The 25,908-nt window shown below is 33.6% G+C and overlaps 1 protein-coding gene across 1 annotated transcript; it reads right to left on the bottom strand.

The window, feature by feature from the left end:
• Positions 1-882: 882 nt before the first annotated feature.
• cnsta (consortin, connexin sorting protein a) lies at positions 883-25,475 on the bottom strand. The gene is made up of 11 exons (XM_058749767.1): positions 25,353-25,475; positions 20,811-21,228; positions 17,542-17,684; positions 14,976-15,006; positions 14,557-14,643; positions 14,367-14,478; positions 13,253-13,274; positions 13,043-13,136; positions 8,626-9,170; positions 2,989-3,130; positions 883-2,899 (listed from the first exon to the last, which is right to left on the bottom strand). The coding sequence occupies exons 2-11, from the start codon at positions 21,157-21,159 to the stop codon at positions 2,691-2,693; spliced, it is 1,734 nt and encodes a 577-aa protein (XP_058605750.1). The 5' UTR covers positions 21,160-21,228; positions 25,353-25,475; the 3' UTR covers positions 883-2,690.
• Positions 25,476-25,908: the final 433 nt, after the last annotated feature.

The raw sequence follows: 25,908 nt of genomic DNA, 5'->3' as shown, positions 1-25,908 counted from the left end.
TTGAGATAAAACAATTCTTGGGATTATAGTATATATATATATATATATATATATATATATATATATATATATGGTTTATGTGGTGCATGTTTAAATATGTTGTTGTGTTTGCATTGTTATAATTGGAATTTGAAATGAATCTAATACAAAAGTTAACAACACTACATAATACACACACACACACTACTTTTATTGTTAATGTTCGATAAATTACAGAATTATATGAAGAATTAATTTGCAAAAACAGATAACTCCATGTTTTTTTTTGTTGTTGTTTTTTATCAATCCTGCATTCCAGTTAATATCAATCAAACTGTGCTTGGGTTGTTTTGATTAAATAATAATAACAAACAAACAAATAAATAAATAAAATAAATAAAGCTAACACAATAAACACATAACACAATAAAAACATTATTTATGAAAATTAATAAAAGCGGAGTTATCTGTTTTTGCAAATAAACTCTTCATATATTTATTCTTGGGAACACAATCAAATTTTTGAATGATCACAATTTACTTATTTGAATTATTAGTGTATTTTTAAATATTTTATGTTGTTCAATATAATAATATATCCACTATTTCTATTTTTAATATGTTACATGAATTACATAATTGTTATATTATATTGATTGTTATATTTTGATTAGTCATGTGTTTTGTTAGCACAGACTTTGGTATGCAGATAAAAATGTTGTTCTGTAATGCGACATTTTGCCAGGATATTCAATATGTAAAATAGTCATTTTATATTAAATTTTATTATTATTATTTTTTTTTAAAGATTTGTATTTTTTTTATTTAGTGATTAATTCAGTCCCTGATACATAACAAAACACAGCTTTTGATCTTAATTCAAATAATACAAAGACTCCTCAATCCCAACAATAAGATTTATTCACCAGGCATTTTTGGTCAAAGACATCTCATTGCATTTTCCTTTAGAAATTTCCCCCCGAGACAATTACTAAAGAGATTTGAACCATACAATTAAGAAATACAGCAATCATCACATGATATATACACAAAATCAAAATGAAGTAAAACAAATATACGTTCCAAAGTCTCAAATTGTCTCTGTACAGACAGTAAAAGAGTGCATGCACCAGAACGTGTGATTCTAAAAGACTTCGCTTTGCATTAAATAAATACTGAAAACTCACACAATAAAGACATTCAACGGTCATCTGAACCAGCCAGACAACATACAAATAAAAAACAGAGAACACAAAATAAACTTTTACAGTTCTCGCCAAGTACGTTCATGCACTTGAGCAGAGCACAGCAAACTGACATCTATGTGTTAAATCTACACGTTAACTTCATTTACTGCAGACTTATGTTGACATTACCATAGTAAGACTGTGCTTCAGAAGGAAACGTAAAAGAAGTTCAAGACACCGATTCGGTAGAATAAACACAGGGTGCACTTATGATAACAATAACCAAATAAGAATAAATGTGACTTATTTAACACAGGAGGTCATGGTTTTATAACAAAAAGAAAAATCATGATTACAATAACTGTTAAGATTATTAACAAGAGACATGCCTGAGCAAATTATATTAAAATCATATGACATTCTCGTTCTAGTACCACTTTCATCTTAAAAACTTCCCATTGCTAAATACGGTTATACACTGGAGGCCTGGTTTAGGGGAAAACAAATCCTGGTTAGCATAGTTACCAATTCATTTCTATGTGGAAAATGACATATTTAATAGATTTGGCTAATTTACAAAAAAAAAAAACAAAAACAAAAACAAAATCACTATATTAAATTGTGTGCAATTTATATAAATATTATCATATATATATATATATATATATATAAAATACACACAGCTGTTTTACTTGTACTTTAAAATGATAAATTTAGATATTTATTAGTCATAAAATTATCATCATTTTTTCCAGTAATTCAGTAATGATAATAATAATAATAATTACATAAAATAATAATAATTAAAACATACAAAGGAAATTCAGTCTGATGGATGGTGTATGACACTGTCAACTGTATGTAATGTATCAGATTTATTTGAAAGAAAATATATTGATTATCTTCAGTGATTTAACTTTTTATTAATGATCAAAATATTGCAGAATCTACTGGAAAATAATCCCCCACCCGTATTAATAAATGGGTAACCATGATAACCGAGATTTGCCTCTTTGCTGACTTTATCTATATATCTATATCTATATCTATATCTGTAATTCCTCAATATACATGTATTGCTTTGCTGTACCTATAAACATCTTTCCTTAAATCCATCAAAGTCCATCACAGGAAAATGCTACGTCCAGGCTACAGATGATTATGTTCATTATTATATCTTAAGTACCATGATGATCATTCACTTTTCCATTGAATAAAAGACAAAAGTCTGTCAACCAAGTATTAAGATTTCGATTTAAGACTCTAAAAATAAAGTCTCTTCACTTGAGGTTCAGTTGATGGCAGTAAACAGTGGGCTACTTGAGTCAAAAACTGGCCAAAGTGGTTTGCTGTGGCTTCCAGGGGCCGGACATCCCCTTTAGGACCTGACAGACGGGCTCGTTTGGGCTTCATCTGTGACAGCGGGACCCAGCAAAGGCCTACGTAGGAGGATATCTCAGCATTAAAGATCACGGAGGCTACCGAGAAGAAGAAACGGAGAAGAAAACGAGTCGTCCCGTCCTGCTATGAGCTCGGGGACAGCCAGTGTTTGAGCTCATCCACGCCCCTCTGCACCCGTCCGATGTAGAAGTCCATGTTATGGGAAAAGTCTGTGCACACACTGGATTGGGCGTCTCCGAAAGTGCAGTAGAGCGCAGTCCCGCCCACACTGATCACCACGGTAGCCAAGCACAACAAGAGGAGGAGCAGCCAGGAGTCTCCGCCCACCTCATCTGCATATTGCATATAAGCAAATCAGTGTAGAATCAGAACACGGTCAGTTTGCACAAATAAGTTTTTAGCGAACAATAGCGGTTCTTACCGTGGTCCAGGCCCTCGTCAGGCTCTCGGAAACGGACTTTGCGTTTAGAGACGGGTTTAGGGGCGGCAGGGACAGAGCTGTTGGCTCCTTCCAGAGAGACTCTTCTCTTCAAGATAGACACAAGACCAGCAGCTGGAGTGATCTGAAAGGCAGAGGGCAGGTTATTGAGAAAGATTCCTGGATTCACAGGCTCATAAGTGTCTCCAAAAAATTAGGAAGTGTTCTGCACTAACATACTCTACCCACTAGATGTCACTATGAGCTGATTGGGCAGGAAATTAATTGCTTATGTGTGTAAGAACCAGCCTTTTTTTTTTTTTTTGGCTGCTTGGATGTAGGGTTCAATATGTAAAATACAGCATTTGACCAAATTACTATTATTATTACTATTGTTATTTTTTTTTTTCAGATTTAACAAAAAAACTTCTCAATTTTCAGACTTGCATAAAATAAGCACTTTTTATAGAATTGTTTTTTAATTTGTATTCATTTGTTTACTACAATATAAATAAATAAATGAATATAAATCTACAAACCTACATGCCGATCTACATCTCAGAATTTTAACATTTATTTATATTTAATTATAATTTGCTAGTTAAAATGTATATAGCAGAGAATATTTTAAAGAGTTTATGTAAATCAGGGTTATTAAAATACATTGATTAAACTTAATTTAATTCAGCAAATGGACAAGGCAACATTTCTCATTTACACTTAGTTTAACTTGATGTACTAAAATGACAAAAAAATTAAAATGTATAAAAACTATACAGACAAAATATAACAAACTATAATGGTATCTCAAATATACTAAAATAATGTTTTTACTTGAAAAAATAAAATAAAATGCTGCATTTATCATTCATCACGCTGTATCCAGGGAGCGTTTAGAAAAACATTAAAACATTTTAGACACATTTAATTTCAAGCTGTACTCTCTTTACCTACAAAAATAATTATATATCAGAATCATCATTCATTATTTAAATATTCTGAATGGAATAAAAATGATTCTGAGTAATTCTTAATGGATTAAAATAAATTCTATTACTAAATAAGTGCTGCTGTTAAAAAAAAAATACCACTTTACCATTCAGCAAAAAGCTGGAATCCATTTGCCCAGCACTTCTGCTGAATTGGGTTTACCCCTCTTCATAAATTATGTAAATGAGAATGAAAGTATTGGAGACGATCAGGAAAGAGAATCAGTCATGTTACATCACCAGTCACAGAGGAATGGAAAAAGGTCACAGAGAGGTCAAACTGCTAAAGACCAATCAGCACTGAGGATGAGTTGCCCTCTGACCAATCAATACTGAAATCCCATGAATACATCTGAATATGTAATGAAGTGAGTGAGGCTGCATAGTGTCGTTATTGTTAACTTATAGTTTAAGTAAAACAATTAAAAATATATTTGAATTGAAATAAGCTGAAATAAAATAGAAACTTAAAAATTAGAAATGGAAAAAATGAAATAAAATGTGTAAGCTGAAGTACTAAATATACTAAAACAGAAAATAAAATAAAAATAAAGCTAACAGAATATATATAAAATATAAAAAAAAATGAAAAACTTAAATTTACACATAAAATGCACATAAAATTACTAAAGGTAAACTAAAATGAAAAATAAAAGTAACTAAGTAAGCAATAAAAAATAAATTACTTTACATCGACACCACCATTAGTTTGTGATCTTATTGAATTCTCATTTTTAAAAGAGTAGCAGGATTGTTTTTCACTAAAACTCTTGCGGTCCACTTATTTCACTCTGAGGGCTTCCATATTTGGCAAGATCTGTCCCAATGAAAACTCATTTTCAAGCACTGCAATTATAGTTCTCTATTTTTGCTCCATTATAGCAGTTACATTTGTCAGGAGAGACTGAAGCCAAACATTTTTCAAAACCTGTAGAATGGCTCAATTCCAGAAAGACTTTAAAAAGCAGGAGAGCAGACCTCACTGTACCACTAAACACTGTATTAAATGTCCAAAATAAAACTATTAAAGCAATACGCACATGAGGATGCGTTTTTACCATGGTAAAGGGTGTTGTTCATCTCTAATGTATATCCCTAATCAGACTTTAGCGACAGAACAATCTGTTTCATTAAAAGGCTTAAATACATTGATATAACATAAAGTAATTTTATAATTACTCATTTTATTTGAGGAATATATCCCATGTGTTCCTGAAGACCAGCAACAGCAAACAGTCCACTTAACTATAGGCTTAGATGTTAAATTCAAATGTTTTGCTCTAAATCTCTCATAAAAGAACTCCTAAGAAGTACAAAGCGCATAAGCAGCATGACAAATTAATAGGACTAAAAACATATGCATTAATCACTTGAGTAAAGGACACTTGAGTAATTAGACTTCAAAACACACCACAATGTGGTGAGCCCATCATGAAGTGGACCATTAACAGTGAGCAATCAACATAACAGCCTAAAAATAACACATGCTTATCAGCGCTAATGAAAGTTTCCAGCTCCTCAAATGCACTCTGATGACGCTCTTATATAGAAAAACATCACATTTGATGAGTGCGGACATAAAGTCAGTCGGGTAATGTTTGCTCTCTCTGAGGTCATTCAGCATTATTAGCCACAAAAGGCCATAGTAACTCCAGACATGATTCTGTACACATCTAAAAAACATCGGCTCAGCCGTAAAGCTTCAGAATAAATCCACTTCCACTGCTGTGTCATTAATTACTGAGTGAACAGATACAGGAATTAAAGATAGAATGAACAGCTATTTGATCTGCTTGCTCAATGGATTGGCTAATTTAATGGAATTAGCAGTAGACTGATATTGATATACCAAAAAAATAAATTATATACCAATATGACTCTTTTTACTTGAGTTTTGATCAAATAAATTATTTCAGAAACATGAAAGAAAAAATGTCAATCTCACAGGCTAAAGTTTTGAATATGCTTAAATATGCTTGAACAGATCTCAATAGTGCTGATGGTATATTCTGACAGTGCTGTGTGGCATTAAGTCTACTACAAATGAACCTATAAATAATGAGTATATGAATAATGCATGTTATAATACAAACACGTTTTGAATTCGGGGTTTCCAGGTCAGTAGGTTCTGTCTGGTTAAAGCATCAAAATTAGGTCCTACTGAGCACAACTTAGTCTGTGCGCACACCATGTTTTCGCAGTATGTTGTCGACCTTTCCAAGTTAAGGGAATGCTCAGACAAATGTTCAAAAGTCAAACCATTTTAACTAACTCGACAGATTTGACAATTGACAGTGCAGGCTGAAGGTCATAATCCACGTGTATGCTGATAAACGCCATCATCGTTGAGTCACAACTCTCATGCAACATATATTCTGGCACACAAAAGAAGATATTTTTAGAAATGTCTTGTTTTTTGTCCATACAATTAAAGTCAACAGGACCAAAACATTCTTCAAAATATCCTCTTTTGTCTTCCACACAATAAAGAGAGTCATACAGGTTTCATACAAATTTTTATTTTTTTAATTTAATTTAATTTAAATTAAACTATGCCTTTAACAGCTGCAGCCAGAAAGTTTTTTTGAACAATATTAATACTTTTTTTTTTTCTGCAAAAAATGCATTAAATTGAGAGTAAAAACAGAGTAAAGACATTTATAATGTCACAAAAAAAATTATGTTTAAAATAAATACATAATAAATGCTTTTGAACTTTCTATTCATCTATTTATAGAGTTCTGAAAAAATGTATCATTGTTTCCACAAAAATATTAAGCAGCACAACTGTTTTCAACATTGATAATAAGAAGAAATGTTTATTGAGCAGCAAATCAGCATACTAGATTGATTTCTGAAGGATCATGTGACACTAAAGACTGTAGTAATGATGCTGGAAATTCAGCTTTGCATCACAGGAATAAATTACATTTTAAAATATATTCAAATATAAAAGTTATTTTAAACTGTAACAATGTTACACAATTACAAAATGTAGCCTTGGTGAGCATAAGAGACTTGTACAAGACTAAACTTGCACAAGATGCCGTGCTACACACTAGTCCTGAAATCAAGATCCCTCTGCCAAGAAACGGCACATCACATGTTTGGGAACAGGGCACAAAAGCGTTTAAGACACAGGATATTGGCTTCATGAAAGCCTGTATTGTGCTGGCAGAGATCAGTGGTCCAGATTCCATTGTTGATTGTCTCATTGAGGGTGGAAGTGTCATTATGACATCATCACACACGGCTGCCTGTTACAATCATTCAGCTCCGACATTCAGGGGAAAGGTCACCCTTCAGGTCGCCCAGCTCTCCGAATCACTGCTAAGATTCCGACATCTATTATTTATGCTCTTATCAGACGCCTTCTTACCTCAGTAACTTACAAGAAATAAAAGAGGTAATTACCAAGCCGGGAGCTGAGATCATACAAGCTGAGCTTAAAAAAAAATACCAAGCACACCAAGAAAATAATACATCACGCTTCTATGTGAGTCGCTAATGATGAGTTCTAGGTTCATTACAAGTTAAAGGGATAGTTCACCCAAAAAATTATTTCTGTCATCACTTCTGTGGAACATAAAAGAAGATTAAAGAAAAAACAACTCATACAGGTTTGGAATAACATGAGGGTGAGTAAACGATGACAGAATTTTTCATTTTTGAGTGAACTGTCACTTTAAGAACCACAGACAATTCTGACTCGCACGGTTTTGTAAACTTAAAAAAAAAAAAAAAAAGTCTAGATGGGTAATAAATATGGCTATTTTACAATTATATGAATCTATTATTTATAATTATCTTGTGTTTAATAAAATCATGCATTTGTATTTCTTTAACATAATATAATATTTATAACAATTTTGACTCTCAGTTTGTAAAAGATAGGACAAGGCGTTCTGAAGGATTTAAAACAAGAAATGTGATGCTTGAACTTCTTTGAATTATTGTTGCACAAACATTTAAAATAAATGGTCTTTTTAGCATCGGGAAATTTATTATAGTTGGAAAGTGATATAAACAACCTTAACATGTGAAAGTTACCAGGGTTGAAGTAAAGACTGATAATATTGCACAGACGAGGTTTGCAATCTATTCTGCCTCAGAAAGCAAAATTATTGTTCTTTAACTTGTATTGAACCTTGAATATTCCTTGTCAATGACTATGAAAGTCAATAACTATAGCAGCTGTAGAGATGACGCAAGATGACATCACTATGACATCACTGGATGCTATCATAGTGATGCCAGCAGAAAAAAGAAATTAAGTTCCACAACAATGCACTTTTAAAGGGTGATATATGCCATTTTTTCTGTGTTAACTAATACACTTTTCCTTATCCCAACTTACAATACAGACATTTATAGGTTGTTTTTTTAATGGTTAAACTCGGTGACGCTAGAGGCACAGAGTCACGCTTTCCCTTTAAAATATCTCTCAAATTTGCATACTACTCACAAAATGTGCAGAATATTAAGTGTTACCACTCTAAGAACCAGAAAAGGCTTAGCAAAGTGCTCAAGGACCTAATTAGAAAGACTTTTAAAGCCTGATTAGAAATCAAACTAATTCTCAAAACAAAGCCATGCCAAGCACAAAACAACAAATAAGCCTCTTTGTCATTTGTGAAAATCTGTCACTCACCTCTTCCACCTGTATGCGTTTGGCCATGTCATCCAGCATGGACACATTCATAATGTCCAGCAACTCCACCCCGTTCCCGTTCCCGTTCTCCTCTAGCTCCAACTCTGCTGTTTTCTCAGGAGCTTCCTGCTCCAGAGGCAACTGATCTGCTCCTCCTTCCTCCAGCTTCAAAGCCTCCTCTACCTCCCCTCCATCTTCCTGCTTAGCGTGAGGGATGGACTCCACCACATCCTGCCCCGTATCCACAGTGTCCCCCGTTCCCTCCATCACCGGCTGGGCCTCCACGTTGCCTGATAGAGCGGTGTCCATTGGTGACTGGGGCTCTGGTGATGCATCCCTGTGGGAAGCTGCCACGCTTACGCTTTCCTCTTCTGCTCCTGCATCCTCACAGGCTGGAGAGGAGGAGCTGTCCGTCACAGCCGAGGAGGAGGAGGGGTCATGCTGCTGTTCGCTCTGGTGGGATTGTGGGGCGGAGCTGCTACAATCTTCATGCTGGATGACTTCCTGTTGTGCCTCAGATGTACTCTGATCCTCCATAACCTTCCCTGTTTTAGATTGAGAGAGGACAGTTTATATGAAACTAATGGAACAGTGTTGGGAGTCAAAGGTTCAAAATGGAATACTAGCATTCTGCAAAAGGCTTTTTGTTAAACAAACATTTAACAACACTGTGACTTTACTAGATTTACTTCAGCAAGCAACATCACATTATCATCTTGCAAATATATGGCTATTTATAATTTTTGTTAATACAAGTATATTTAAATTAAGGCTGACAAATTAATACAATTGTATTATACTTTTAATGATATAAATAAGTGTAATGTCTCAAATCAGGGAAACAAAGTATAATTTTATTACAAATATTTAATTTGAATAAAAATACATTTTATTTTAGGTTTAATATTTGTAATATAATTATATTGTTAATATTAATTGTGAATAACGTTACAAATCTTTGATATATTTTTAATATAAAAACAATAAAAAGCTCATTTTATAATTAATATATAATACATAATTATTAATTATGTATTATACAAATAAACTTTTATTTAAAAACCTTACATTTGTTATATATATATATATATATATATATATAATTAATAAAACTATATACAAATAAATATAAATATATACATTTTATTTAAATGCAATTACTTTATTTTTAAATAAAAAACTGTTTAATCTTTAATGAATAATTATAAATAAATAAATAATTATTTAATCCAAATAAATAAATAATAAATAAATAAATAAATATTCTAATAATTAATTAGAAAAAATATGAAAAATGCTGGAAAAATAGCATGAATAGTATGGTGTACTATGTCTAATTTCTTTGCATTGAATGACCGCGTGGTCATTTGACCATCAGACCCTTGTGTACAACAGAACAGATCGACGGCAGACGATCAATCACTATTGATGCATCGTGGCCCTGCTGCCTGAAGCCCTGTGGATCAATAATGCAGGACTCCACTGTTGACCGTTCTCTGCTCCCTCGGTGGTCATAAACGCACGCTGGATGCTGTGCTGCTCAGAGACAGGATCTAAGTGATGACAGCTTGCTGTCAGAGATCAGAGAAAGACACACGACAACCAGCGCCAGGCCAATACAGTCTGACGCTCAGTTCCTAAATACTACACTCTCCCTGCCGTCTTCCTACAGTTTACCACTCATTTTCCAGTGTCAATCATGCCCTGCTGTCCAGGTGGTCCAGTTCCCTTTATTAGGCAGTTTTATGTGAAACTGATGCATTCAGTTTCACTATATTAACTTTCCAATTTCCCCTTCAAATGTTATGTTTAATTAGTGTGGAAGCAGGTGACCATACTGACTTTACCTGATTAAAAGAAATATATACATTTTAGCAATTCAATAGTGTACAGCTGAAGATAATTCAAATTTAATAATAAAACTATCAAATAAATAAATTAAATTAATAAAAAAATAAAATAAAAGTCAAATAAATGAAATTATTAAAAGAAACTTTGATAAATTATGTTAATTAATTTAAATTTAAACTGAAAAACCAATACTAAATTCTTACTTTTGCCAGCCTGGAAATTAACCTGCAGCATGTATATTTTAGATTAAGGTTTTATATAAGTATATATAATATATTTATATAATATATATTTTAAAATAAATTTATAATTATTAAAAAAATTATATATTTTATATATATATATATATATATATACAGTATCTCACAAGTTAGTACACCCTCACATTTCGCAACCATTCAACCATCTTCTCAAGGGACAATACTATAGAAATTAAACTTGGATATATTTTAGAGTAGTCAATGTGCAACTTGTATAGCAGTAAATATTTACTGTCCTCTGAAAATAACTCAACATACAGCCATTATTGTCAAAAAATTGGTAACAAAAGTGAGTGCACCCTAAGTGATAACAGCTATACATCGTTTAATCATGCAAAGCCACATGTCCTATTCATCCTGTTCATGTTTTTGTCTGCTTGACAGGACCATACAAATTTGTGTATCTTATATTACAGCAGTTAAAATTTGGTGATTTGAGTACAATTCTCTCATACTGACCACTGGATGTTCAACATGGCACCTCATGACAAAGAACTCTCTGAGGATTTGAGAATTAGAATTGTTGATCTCCACAAAGATGGCCGAGGCTATAAGAAAATCAGTAACAACCTAAAACTGAGTTACAGTACAGTGGCCAGTGGCATAAAGAGGTTTTCCAAGATGGGTTATTTAGACAATAATGGCTATATGCCGAGTTATATTTAGAGGACAGTAAATTTGTACTTCTATACAAGCTGCACATTGACTACTCTAAAATAAATCCAAGTTTCATTTGCGCAGTATTGTCCCTGGAGAAGATATTCTAAAATTGTTGCTGAAATGTGAGGGGTGTACTCACTTTTTGACTTTCTGATCAATGTGACTTTCTGTGGTTTCTCTTTGTCTGATCAAACGCATCAGACCATCAGAAACCACAGTTCAAACCAGCTTCTAACAGAGGGCATGATATTATGATGAACTTTTGGATCAGAATTCTGCATGAACAAGCAGTACGAGTGAATGCAATCAATCTTTATCTTGTGTGTCTGGGAGGGTAACGGTGCAGGGCAAGATGCACCTGCTGCAGGAGTCCCAGCCAAGCAGAAGGCCTGCTCAACACACTCTAGAACAGGTGGCTGGGCAGAGGCTGTGTGTGTGTGTGTGTGTGTGTGTGGGGGGGCATGTAAAAGTGAAACCGGGTCAGGGAACTCAATGCGAGTAACGGGGTGTTCAGGTAACATACCCCAGCAGCACATCAGCTGCGAGAGCCGGTGAGAAAGAGAGTCTCATCAATAAGGCATGATCTGGAGGAACAGGAGGGAACTCTAACTCTGTGTGTGTGTGTGTACACACACAGAAGGGGACATGGGGTTAGCCTCGTCCACAGATGATGCAAGAATCTTACTAGGTGTACACAACTAAAATTAAAAGATAAAATTAAAACTGATCCTATTTATGTACTTGATAAAGGTTAAGTAGTTTATTTGCAATAATTCAGTGCAAATTTACTTTTTTATAAACACTTTTCTGAAACAACTGAAACAACTTTCCGTGGAGGTAACCACAAAAAAAAAAAAAATAATAATAATAATATATATAATTTATATAAAATTCATCAGGTATTCTCACAAAATAGGAATTAAGATTTGTATATATTTGGGAAAAATATGTATATAATAATAATATATAATATGTATGTATGCTCATGCTTTTTGAAAAATCTAAATCTTAATACCCATTTTGTGCGAAAACCGTACATGATGGAAAGTTTTTAGAAAAAAACATTACATTTAAATATTGCACACATACAAAAGCACTCAAATGTCAAAATTTTCAATGACAAAAAGTTTTCAAAAGTTATCATTTAACTTAGGAGTGGTAAAAGTTGAAAGGATTAAGCATAAAATAATATCAAAATAATATATAGTTGTGACCTGGCTCAGGGGAAAATAGGAATCATGTCTTTTGTGGCAGTTTTTCTGGTGATTAAGGTATAATATAAGATGACTCTTATATTATATTTTGTGAGAAATCATTACAGTCTCGAGCAAAACAGGGACTATTTTTGGAATCAGCACCCTAAAATTAGTAAGAAACAAGTATTGGATTTCCTTCTGTAAATATGATGCAGGGTGGTGTTATTTCACACTGAATAAATACATGCATAAAATACGCACACATCATGTTATGGTAATTACTCTGATGGTAGGGACATTCCCCTTTTTTTTTTTTTTTTTAAATAATTAACCTGTTAAATTGAAATAAAAAGCCTAGTACACAAAGTATCAAATCCAAGATGATGTGTTTTCCTGTAGTTGGTGGTCTATTTTAGGTGGTCTGGCCTGTCATTGGAGAAATAAACTCACCTGAGCTGCATGAAAGCTCCTGCGTGTTGAGGTTTTGCTCTCCTCCCTGTGTTTCTCTGATCACACTGTTCCTTTGCACTTTGGACCGCTCGCACTATGAATGCACACAGACAATGCTGACGTTCACCCTCTGGTCTTTTTTCTTTTCTTTACAGTTACATACATATAGACATGCTGCTCCAAAAGTGAGCATCAAAGAGGCCGTCTTACCTTCTCAACGCTCCATGCAGGTCTGAAAAAAGACAAGAAACAGTGAAGTGTCAGTCAAAATCATCTTAAGGAGCTGTTGTATTTGTATTTTCCTTCTCGCTCCATCTCTCTCGTAGTGGGACGGCATGCATAAAAGGGGACACAAATCTAAGGTCGCTCCGCTCAGCGGGAATCTAATATTAGCGTGGCACATTTCCCATACTGAAACTTTAGCGCTTGTCTCAAATTGCTGAAAGCACAGCAACGGGCCATATGCTTAAACCATTACAGGACTGCAAACTGCAGCCAGAGTGCAGAAATGAGACACAGACGAGCTAAATTTAGGAGGGGAAAGAGAGAAGCTCAGGTGTGGCTGCCGGTGAAAGTGTCTGGCCCAGAGGAACAGGACAGAAAGACACAGCTTTTACCCCGTACTTAAATTGTGTAGTGGCTCGAAAGGTTAAACATTTACTTGTACTCCATTTACAGCACTGCTAACATATTTTTACAGAGATCAAGCTCTGTAGGACATCTGATCTAGAAAAATATACATTATAAAAAAGAGTGGAGAAAAATACTTAGAAACATTAATAGGGAAGCAAAAAAAAAAAAAAAGTATAAAATAAAATATCTTTGACCCAATCTGTGTGGCTGAAGTAATGTAGTGTGGAACAGAATAAAATATAAAATGTAAATTCTAAATAAATAAAATAAAATATTGTTGACCTGATCTGTGTGGCTTAACTAATGTAGCAAGCAATAAAAAAAAAAAAAAAAATTATATATATATATATATATATATATATATATATATATATATATATATATATATATATATATATATATAATATAAATAACACATAAATATATAATATAAAATTAAATATAAAATATAAAATTAAGTAAAATTTTGTTGACCTAATATGTGTGGCTAACCTATTGTAAAGTGCAATAAAATAAAATAATTTCTGCATAAAAGGGTGAATTAAAAATAAAATAAAATAAAATAAAATAGTGTTGACCTGATCTGTGTAGGTTAACTAATGAAGCATGCAATAAAATTAAATAAATAAACAATGTTGACCTGATCTGTGTGGCAGAACTAATGTAGCGTTCATGTGTAGTGTGCACTCACTGTCTGTGCGTTCTGCAGATGTGTCTCACTTTCTCCAGGTGTTCAGCATCCAGGTCAGTGTCTCTGTCTTCTCGACCATCCTGACACTGGCCAACCAAACTCTGTCTCCTCTCTGATCACAGAAAGACGAGGTTAAAAGGTGTTCTGTCAAGAACCAGCTCTGGGTAACACTTTACCAGAATCCACTTACCCCACTGCTGCTGTAGGGCGGCGAGGTTGGACAGCAGACGTTCGTGATAGAGTCTCTCCAACTGTATGAACCTGACTGCTCTCTCATCTGGAAAATGCTCTGGTTAAGGAAAATCTACAGGAAGCGGGAAACCCCAAAGCACAAATGCACTTTACAACACCGAAACTAAAGAATGCCACAGTGAAATATTATCATATAAGACAATGACTGGCTGCAGTAATGCACTGAATGTAATACAATAAACAGCATTATATCCATAAACATTGCAAGCATCCCCGATTCTGTTACAATAACAAAGGCAATGGGGTAAAAAATAGCAGCTATAATGGAACAAGCGCCAAAGGCTGTTCAAACACACCATTACTACACAGTTCCTCTGTATTATTATATAATTGAAAAAACAATATTATTAAGGATACAGTCCTCCTCACGCATATATGACTCTGCAATCTGTAAAGAAGAGAGTTTAGCCTGGAGTTATTATGCATTACATTACACAATGAAAATAATCATTAGGTAACACTGTACAATAACTCTAATGTACTACATTATATAAAACAGGTCTTTAATTAAAGTACATTTAAAAAGTGATTTATGGATCATATGAATCTATACGGATCTGTTAAGCATTCTATAATGATTATTAATGACTTAATGGCAGTTACCCATAAATATACAGATGATGCACCTAAAACCTGATGCATAAGGACTTAATGCAATTTTACACATGTTTTATACTTGATAAACTAGTCAGTTTATCTTAGACAGCATTAATTCTACTACACCTGCATGCATATTATTGTTATCTGAGGTGCAAAGACTCATTCCCATTGAGTAAAACTCCTAACATCAGCTCTCTTCAGACGTCTTGCAGGGTAAAGTTGAAGTGAAGAGGCAGGATGAAAATCACTACAGCATGTATTCCTCTGAGTGCAGTCAAGTCGGTACAACATGAGAGATGTCTCACCGAGTGGGCGGCAGTAACACATTCTGACCTTTCTTTCTTTCTTTCTGCAACACTTGAGTTCTTTCTGCATAAATCTCTCACAAGTCTCTTTCTCGCTCTCCTTCATTCCTCATCCATCTAATCTTCATGAGGCTGCTCACGACCAAGAGATCTACATAAGAGGCACTAATTCCTTGTTTCCAGCACTGATATTCAAAAACACTGTTTTTCTTTGTTTGGTTCTTTACAGATTTCTGAAATCAGTTCAATCCAAACTGTTCAACTTGCAGACTTTTTTTTTTTTGTTCATTAGTAAGCTTTGTGTTAGTCTGTTGGCACCTGCTGATGATAACATTGACTGATAGCAGCACATGATGTATCTGATAGGAAGCAGAATAAAATTACTGAAATAAGTTGAAATACTGTAATTAATTATAATTGAAATAATTTTTTTTTTAAAAATACTAATAAAAATAAAAGCTAAAAATAATAAAAGCTAAAACGTAAAGTACGGTTAAATTAAAATGAAAACTGAAAATATTCAATTAAATCTAATTAAAAATATTAACAATTTAACAGTATCTAAACAATACTAAAATAATACTGAAAACTCTATATTATTAAAATCTTCTATCTATATGTATGTTATGCAAGCCTGTTTTCACCACAGAAAAAAAAATGAAAGGTAAATACAACTTTTTCTCTATCAATTCTGACTTGTACTTTTGCAATTCTGAGATTATATCTCAAATTTGGTGTCCCCCCCCTTTTTTTCTGCCATGGAATAAAAACAAAAAGGTAGTTTATATGTCACAGTTCTCAATTTTCTTCTCAGAATTGCAAATTAACATCTTTCAACTCTGATTTTGTCAAAGGGAAAAAAGTTTGAAGTGTGACTTGAAATGCATCATTAAAAATCTTGCCTATTGGTGTAGTTCAAATTGTCATTCACAGCCATATAAACATTACAGGTCATATGTTAACATAATTATGAATCATATGACTATTTCTGACCCACTTTTGCAGCCTACTTTCAATAACTGGTGAGCTGAGGAAGGGGTTTTGTTGTTCATGCTTGAGTATACACAGTGCACTTAAAAAGTGAAAAGAAAACCCAGTTATCCAATTTGTTGCCTTTAAAACCTCTTATAAAAACAAAATAAATGAGAGCAGTTCCAGCAGAGTCGTCTTGTAGCTTCACATAAATCTCTCCTCAAGATGAAACTAAACCAGCTGAGCAAAGATGTTCTTGTAAAACATGTTGAATAAGGTCAAGCTCAAATAAACAATTAATAGAGCTTGACCATTTAAGGTGCTGGTTATTCTGCTTCCTATCAGATTCATCATGTACCGCTATCAGTCAATGTTATCAGCACGGGCCAGCAGCAGCAACAACAGACTAACACGAGCTTATTAATGAACAATGTGGAACAGCACAGGAAAATTCATCTCATGTTCTGGCACATACACAATAGCGAGGCAGACTGAAGTAACAAGAGGTTTGCACCATCTACTGGCAATGAACAGATGCCCACAAAACTGACAATCAATATATCAAGTTGCAAGGTCACACGTTATTTTCAAAATCTGGGATTTCAAAGTATTTTTGTCAAATGTAAACTGCAGAAAGACATTTTTCATTGTTTTGTTAGCTAAAGATAAAAGTACACTACCGTTCAAAAGTGTTAGGGTACGCATTAAATTAAATCAGTATATTAGAATGATTTTTGAAGGATCATGTGACAGTGAAAACTGGAGTAATGTTGCTGAAATAAATTACATTTTAAAATATACTCAAATAGAAAAGTCATTTTAAATTGTAATCATTTTTCATAATATTACGGTTTTACTGTATTTTTATTTTGAAAGTCTATTAGTAACAGACAAGCGTTTGCTAATGAATGATGAGAGATTTAGTTGTTCATCTCTCACATTTCCTTGTTAAGAAAGTTTAATTTAACACCTCATTTAGTAATTTCGAGCAGAGACACACACACACACACACACACACAAGATGATGTAGAACAGGAGTACGAGACCTGATGGAGGCACTGTGGCAGAAGAGGGTGGTCTCCCTGCTCCTTCAGCTCCTGCAGAGATACCACCAGGGAGCGAGCGAAGCCCTGGGGTGATCCAGCATCGCCACGAGGCGTCCCTTCAGGGCTCACAAGACCCACTGACACTGAAAAGACAAATATCACATCCTCTTTGAAAAGTGTTGACACTGACAGTTTAATATCCTGAATATCTTTTCTTTTTTATATTTTCAGTTGTCATTTTAATTTTTTTTATAATTTGTGTGTTTTTTAAAACATATTACTGTTTAGGTTTAATTATTATTTGCAATTAATTATTTTTTTACACTTCAGTTTAAGTTTTTATTTATTTCCATACTTATTTTCCACTTTCTTTCTTTCTTTCTTTCTTTCTTTCTTTCTTTCTTTCTTTCTTTCCTTCTTTCTTTCTTTCGTTCAGTGCTTCAACTGATTTCATTTAGTTTCCAAGGGAACATTTCTAATTTAGTTTATCCATCTAATACACCGTAAAAATAAAAAGTTGAGAAAACTTAAAAGTTTAACGCAACCAGCTTCAGCAGATTTTTGAGTTTTCTCAACTTTCTGTTGTATAAACTGAAAACAAGTTGAGAAAACACTGGTTGCCTTAAACTTTTAAGTTTTCTCAATTTTTAATTTTTTTACAGTGTACTTACTTTATTTAACAAAATGTTTTTAATAGTCGTAGTTAACGGTAATAACCCTGATGTGGTTTTCAAAGACACATCTAGCATATAGGTGTCTAAATGCTCCAAAAAAAATTGAACTGAGATGTTACACCCAGTGTTTGTACATCAACACAGATATATCTCGTTCTAGAGGTTGGCCCTTATTATTCCTGCCACTCAAACCTGTCTGAAAGTTGCACGGCAAGAATGAGATGCAGTCACTCCTTTTACAGCAGAAACAGAAACAAAAGTCTAGCACTATTACTCAGGGTGTCTGAATCCTCGAAGACAATAGAAACGCTTCTCCACCCTCAGCCTGATCAATCCAATGACAAATAAACGTGTTCATGTCATTCAGGATGACACTGTTTGGACTGGGCTGTGCCACAAAAAATCATTCAATGTCAAAGGAACATTCAATATTAGTCTTTTTTATTTTTATATATAAGTGATACTGAATGAATCTGATTTTATATTATTAACATGAAAATCTGATTCAATCTAGCACATCACTGCTAACTTTGACAGAAAAAAAATCCTCTTGACTGGCATAGAAAGCCACCAAGCATATTTACATCTTTACATATTTCTGACTTTAGTGGAAGGAATAATATAGTTGTGCTCAAGGACTAATTCTCAGAATATCTTGTAACATTTCAGTGGCATGAATTTCACAAAATTTGGCAAATGACAAGCTCTTCTTCAGAAATTCTCTTTAGAATTTAACTGAAAAACCCTGCACAGTGGAACTGCTAGATGAGCTAGTGATTTTTTTTTTTTTTTGCAATATCAATATCAACTTGGGTTGACTGCTTCCAGGTCAACATGTGGAGAATTTCACACTGTGAAGGTTGGGACCTGATCAACTGATTCTGCCTTAATGTACTATAGGATCTGTTTGTTTAGTCATGGCACTTTCAAACAAACAAAATTTCACTGTAATTCATGGAAAGCTAAATAAATGCTGTAATATGACAGCTTAGCTGTCAGGAATTAATAGATTCACACTTTGGGTTGGGTACAAAATTTTGATTCTGTGTTATTTTAGATTCTGTGTTATTTTTAATTATTTTTTTATTTTTATATTCTCAATTTTCATTTTCATTTTAGTTCAGGTTTTAGTAATGTTTTATTTATTTTTTAATTATTTCTATTTAGCTGCAATCTATTTTTATTTCAGTTTTGGCTTTAGTAATTTTAGTAATTCAACTTATTTTTTTTATTTTATTTCATTTCTATTTTTTGAAATTATTAGTGCTGTCAAACGATTAATCGCGATTAATCACTTCCAAAATAAAGGTTTTTGTTTACATAATAAATATACACAGTACACACACATGTATTATGTATATATATATATATATATATATATATATATATATATATATATATATATATATATATATATATATATATATATATATATATATACAAACACATTCAATATATATTTTGAAAATATTTACATGTATTTACTTAATTATATTTATATTCATAAAATTTATATTATATATAAATATATTTAATATATAAACATAACATCTTTTTCTTAAATATATGCATGCATGTATGTGTATTTCTATATACATAATAAATATACACAGTACACATACATATATTATGTAAACAAAAACTTTTATTTTGGATGCGATTAATCGCGAATTCGCGATTAAACATTTGACAGCACTAGAAATTATATAAAGCTGAAATAAATTTTCCCCAAATTAATCTATTTATTTTCAATTTTTATTTATTATTTTTGTTTTAGTTAACCTTAAATTTAGCACTTAATATTTATTTATTTCATCTTTATTTCAAATTACAATTTTTAAAAAATAGTTTAAGGGGGTGTTTACTATGGAAGCCCGTTTCCGCCGCTAAATAAAAAATAAAAAAGGTTATTGCGACTTTTTATCTCACAATTCTGACTTTTTTTCTCATAATTGCATGATACAAACTCGCAATTGCGAGTTATAAAGTCAGAATTGTGAGATATAAACTTTTTTTCACCCTCAAAACTGGAATTTAACGCACAATTGCGAGTTTATATTCTGTGAAAAACAGAATTGTGAGATAAAAAGTTGCAATAATTAAAAAAGATATATATATTTTTTTTTTATTCAGTGGCGGAAACGGGCTTCCATAGTTTCCATTACACAGTTTTTGACTAAAGATGGATGATTAAAGATTGACTAAAGAGTTTTATGGGTTTTAGCTGTTCATTTACACAACAACAACATTTTAGAGGCCTGAAAATTCAAACTTCTAAAAATGGGTTTCAAAGTGCAAGTTTTAGAAAATTATACTGTTATCATCTCTGTGTAAACTACAAAAACTGTGAATTTTTGTAAAACAGCTGGCCTAGCACACATAATACAGAATTTTGATTTGTTTTTGTGGGTCCGTGTGAATGGGGAACATTTTGACAATGTTGTTGTTTGTCCATGAAATTTTTCAGAAATGCAAAGTAAAAACTAAACCACACACAGGATTGTGAGATATGAGTAACAAAGGCTAAATCTATGCTAATGCTTCAGGTTGTTTCTCAAACTGTGGTCTGGAACTCAGTTTGACATGGTCTGTTACCTGTGGGGCTGGGGCTGGGTGTTGGTGAGTCTCGAATATGTCCATCCAGCTCTGGAGAGTATTCCCCACTGTTACTATCCACCTCTTCCTCCTCCTCCTCCTCCTCATCTTCTTCGTCCTCCACCTTGGAGCAGTCATAATCTTCGTCATCACCGTTGTTGTTAGTATTATCCTGCCGGAGGGGTCTCTGTCCACCACAGGGCCCTTGTTCGACCTCCTCCGCTTCCTCCACTAGTCGGTTCTGGTTCTCGTCCGGGCTGCGGCTGGAGTCAGAGTCGTTTAGGAGGTCGGGGTCAGCTACTCCTCCCCGCCTCACTGGGCCGTCGCTCTGCCACTGTCCGTCATCCATGAGATCCCGCTGACCGAGAGCATGAAGATCCACTCGAACCCCTGCAGGCCTCGCAGCCACTCAACGACGCTGGAGAACAAATCAGAGGGACCCCTTAATGGCTGTGATCCATCGTGAAAAGTAAAGAGCTCGCTGGCCTTTAAGAGAACTGACTCATAGTTTACCCATAATTCCACTTCAGGCTGGCTGAGTGCAGCGCATGAATCAAAACACTTGAGATTTGTCCATTTGTCTGTTTTGTTTTGTTCATAGCTGTATTAATCAGAGGCCAAATGCTAAATAGATTTTAGCTAATGCTTTTGTTCATCTGAACAGTTCTGGTATCATTTCATATAATATCATTAGAGAATCTTTAAAAAAGGAATTTAAAAACAGGTTTCAATAAAGATCATGAATATAAATGCATAAACTAAATATTATATTTAAAAGTAATACATTTAAAAATGTCTAATATACATTGTAAAAATTTAATATTTTTGTGATAAATGTAATAAATTATATATTATAGCACCAACCTGCTGTCCTGTGTCCCTTTAGTCAGCTGTAATATACTGAATTAGGAAATGCTCTGAAGTCTATATGCTCCCTCTCTCACTCACTCACACACACACACACACACACACACACACACACACTGATTGTTTGGTTCCCCTGAATAGTGAATTCATACACCATGGAGATTTTCCATAATAGTCCCCATTGGGTTGTTATTGAAGAAGGAGCATTGTGCTTATTACCATACCGTCTCATGACGGAGCTTACGCAATATCATACAGCATCTTACAGAACTTAAAGCAGACTGGCTGTTTGTTTTTCATCTGCTCAGGGGGATTCTGGAACTGCAGACTGAATGAATGAATGAATGAATGAATAAATACTACACCGCTTATAGGTCACTGCGTACGATGATAACGCTTAAGGCAGTTCAGTGTGCATTAAGTGAACAAACTGAATCCAAGCTGAATGCAGTGTTACTGTAAACTAAAATTAGAAAATATAATTTATTTTAATTGAAAGCTGGAAAAATACTAGGTCTGAAAAAATTTACGTTTAAAAACTGATGTAAATATAAATTAAAGATATAGAAATACGTACAAACAAAACCCCCACAAATCTAATAAAAAATGAAAAAAGCACATACAATTACTAAAACATTATCTAAAATTAAAATGAAAACTGAATAATTAAAATAAATACTGAAAAAAGTGTTATTTGATTTCCTTAGAAACAATTTTCACTCAAAAATTGCTTGAACATTTCACAAACAATGTTATTATTATTTTTTTTGTAAAACATATACTCTAATCTTTGTTTTATTCACAGCTATATAATACTAAAGAGGTAATAATTAAACATTTAAAGCTATATGAAATGGGCTGATAAAATGAGCAATTCTGAAATCATTCAATTTCAGTTTCCTTTCTGCTTATTAACAACCTTTACCTTTCCACAGATCAAAGACAGTAAATAAAGGAAATGTTATGAGCTGGTCTCAAACTGATGTAATGTAACAACTGCAATATGAGTCATAAATAATATTAGATTCTTTTTAGAAGTACACTAACTAGTATATAGATGACTTACAAGCTAATAGACATGGACTAAAAGCCATAAACACAGAACCATTGTATTACCTATATTATTCTTTTTATTTTTATTTTTTACTTTTTAGTGTAGTATTTTCATTTCTTATGCATCTTTTATGATTATTTTTAAATCTATTTATATGTAAAGCACTTAGAATGACCAAAAATGTGCTATAGCCTATAATTAAACTTGCCTTGTCTTTTATATATACACATTAGAACAGCAATCATGTTGCAATTTACAAAATAAATGAAGTGAACCAATGAATCATTATTTACTAGGGCACTGCAGACAGAAAGAACTTGGCTGTTTGTGAAGAGGACCCGATCTTGATGTTATTTGTCTCTAGAAGTGCGGACTGACTCACGGCGGACCCCAGGCGTTCATTCGCTTTTCTGACAACACAGTGACTCAGTGAGCCGGGGAGCATCGGATCTGTGCCTGCGGTGTGACCACCTACACACATCCATACCACAACAACGACAAGGGCCAGGTAAACCGCTTCACACATGTGGGCTTTCTATCAATTCTGAGTGACTAGTGATAACAACTAGCTATTGTCTCGGGTTTGTGACCGCTTTCACTTCAAAATCCAAATGCAAAAAAGCTCATCAGAAGATTTTTATGTTAATAGTTGAGACTTTAAAGGGCACAGCCACAATAACATGAGGTCAGTCACATTATGGCAAGCAGAAATTTGGGTATGTGAGCTGCCATGCTCCTTCATCCGCTTTCTTTTAAGAGAGAGCTCATTAATAATCAAAGACAGCTGCACTCTCTCATTAGCTCCTTTAACAACATTAAAGCCGGAGGGGTGAATGAGAGAGGGAGAAATGAGAAATAGGTTTATTCATCCTGAAAAACAAGCATGACTGGAGTAGCTAGACACAAATGTGTCCCACACGCACACAGTGTTCTTCAAAACCACCTGTGAAATTAACATCAATCCTCTATTCTGACTTCAAACTGAAAGTTTAAACTGAAGTAAAACTGAAACTCCTTTCTAAATGCTTTAGAATACCTTTTTTTTTTTTTTTTTAATATTTAAATATACTTCAGCTCTATGGAATATGCTTTTGTTGAAGCCATCAGTCTGCATTATTGCAACTAATTTTATTTATTTTCTTATTTCAACTTTTTTAAAATAATTGTTTGGTGAAAACTACATTACCCATGAATCTGCAGAGAAACAACCACCAATCAGAAAATCACCACACATAAATCAAGCCAGAAGAAATTTTTAAGGCCTACCCAGTCACATGAAGCAATGTTTATGACGTACATATTTGTATGCATACCATGCATATTTTAATGCAATGTTTCATGGGATTGTAGTTCTTTTGCTCAGCAATTTAAAGCCATTAAGTACACATTGTATCTTTGTTTTTAGTCTGATTTTCAAATACGTTTTTTTGCTCCAAATGAATGTTTGTAATGTTCTGATTTACCTCGTGGGTGGTTAGTTTGGTTCAAGGTTTATAACTCTTAAACTAAGACTTGTTTTTAAAAATCCTATGAAAAAATCCTACAGAACCAATGATATGGAAAAAAGTGGACGGGACTGTTGCATTCTACACTCTTAACAAAAAAGATACAAAAGCTGTTACTCGGGTACACCTTCATACCTTATTTTCCCCTAAAGAGTGCATATTAGTACCTTAAAAGTGCTTATCATTACCTAGAGTGCACATATCTGTGCCTAAATGGCACATTTTAGTAACTTAACTTAAACTTGTGTACTTTTTTCAGAGAGAGTATTTTCTGTTTAGGACTGCTGTCATTATTACAAAAACTCCTGTCATGGTGTTCAGGATCATGTTGTGTCACCTTGAAATGGTTTATAGTATGATAATGGCCAAGTGACTCTATATTATAGCTTATTATGTAATAATAATTTATGATAATACCAGAAACTAAAACTCAAAATATGACCTTTAGGAGGGGTTGTGACCTCTATGGTGAGTCAATACATAAAAACGACATTCCTAGCCTAATCATGATCTATTTCCCTGTATACGGAGCACAAAGAAAGTTATTTAACACATAAACAACATTTGCATAACATGCATATATCACGCTCAGCGAAGCAAAACAAACAGACAAAACTCTTCATTCTGTTTTGACACATGACCACTTGAAATAATTCTTAAACTTAAGACACCATTCACTTTTAAAGATTATTTTCTATGACAGCATTATGCTTATAAACTAAGAGAGACTAACACAGGTCGTTCTGCAGCTGTTTAAACAGATGTTGATATTATGTAATACAGTGTGTCCATCATCGTATATAAGCTATAGCCTACACACACACGATTCTACGCGCATCAAAACATCAGTCACATTCATATAGAAGCTCTACGAGAGCCGCTTTCATCATTTCTCACATCGCATGTCTAAACTGCTACCAGAAGTGTTATTTGCCACATCGGGTGCCGGTGGTGCGCATAATGCAGATAGAGCTGTCATTAATTCAATCGCTAACATGTATAGCATCATAAGTGAATCAAGCATTTATTGCAACAAACTGCACGCTTCAATTTGCTTTTTAAACGCGGATATTATCTTTCATGAATAGTGTATTCAAAATAAGAGGCAGCACTTACGGATCGATAGGGCAGGTGGTTAAATTCGGATGAACAGGCAACCGCGCTCTTGACTGTCGGCTGATGTGTGTTTGTTTCTGCTGCACGTCTGCGCAGCTCTTCCTGTCACTCATCCGGGTACTTCAGCCGCCTGCGCAGCTCCTCCCTCCCACCACTATCCGGGTACTTCAGCTCAAGACCTTTATCTCATGAATATTAAGTGTATCGTGCAGGAACCTAAACGTAAAATAATTCATTTATATACATATCTATGTAATTAATATTCAACCGCTCTTCCGTGTACGTCAGCGGGAACGTAGATATGTATATTTGTATTTTTTTTATACATATCTATAAAAGGGTAGGTGTTTAATTAGGTCATGCGGATGTTGCTTGGTAACCGTCCCAACTCGTAACACAATTAATATTCATAAACCAAGTCTTATCATAGTAGGATTTGTACATTTGTAGGGGGATCATTGATTATATAGTACTCTACGCCACCTTGCGGATGAGATTATAACAGTGTGTGGGTGTACGTACATAATATACATTTCATAATATAAAAATAAATGAA

This window comes from Onychostoma macrolepis, chromosome 17, assembly GCF_012432095.1.
Source record: "Onychostoma macrolepis isolate SWU-2019 chromosome 17, ASM1243209v1, whole genome shotgun sequence".
Lineage (NCBI taxonomy): Eukaryota > Metazoa > Chordata > Actinopteri > Cypriniformes > Cyprinidae > Onychostoma > Onychostoma macrolepis.
Note: the sequence above shows the minus strand (reverse complement) of the source record. Positions and strands in the feature narration are given on the sequence as shown.

What these genes read in the sequence shown, in the direction of transcription:
- cnsta (XM_058749767.1), bottom strand. Translation starts at nt 21,159, where the DNA reads ATGGATGACGGACAGTGGCAGAGCGACGGCCCAGTGAGGCGGGGAGGA. An exon ending in ACCCAGCCCCAGCCCCACAG is followed by an intron (nt 17,685 to 20,810) that starts GTAACAGACCAT and finishes TTGTCTTTTCAG; the next exon opens with TGTCAGTGGGTCTTGTGAGC. An exon ending in TGCCACAGTGCCTCCATCAG is followed by an intron (nt 15,007 to 17,541) that starts GTCTCGTACTCC and finishes TCTTCTTTACAG; the next exon opens with ATTGCAGAGTCATATATGCG.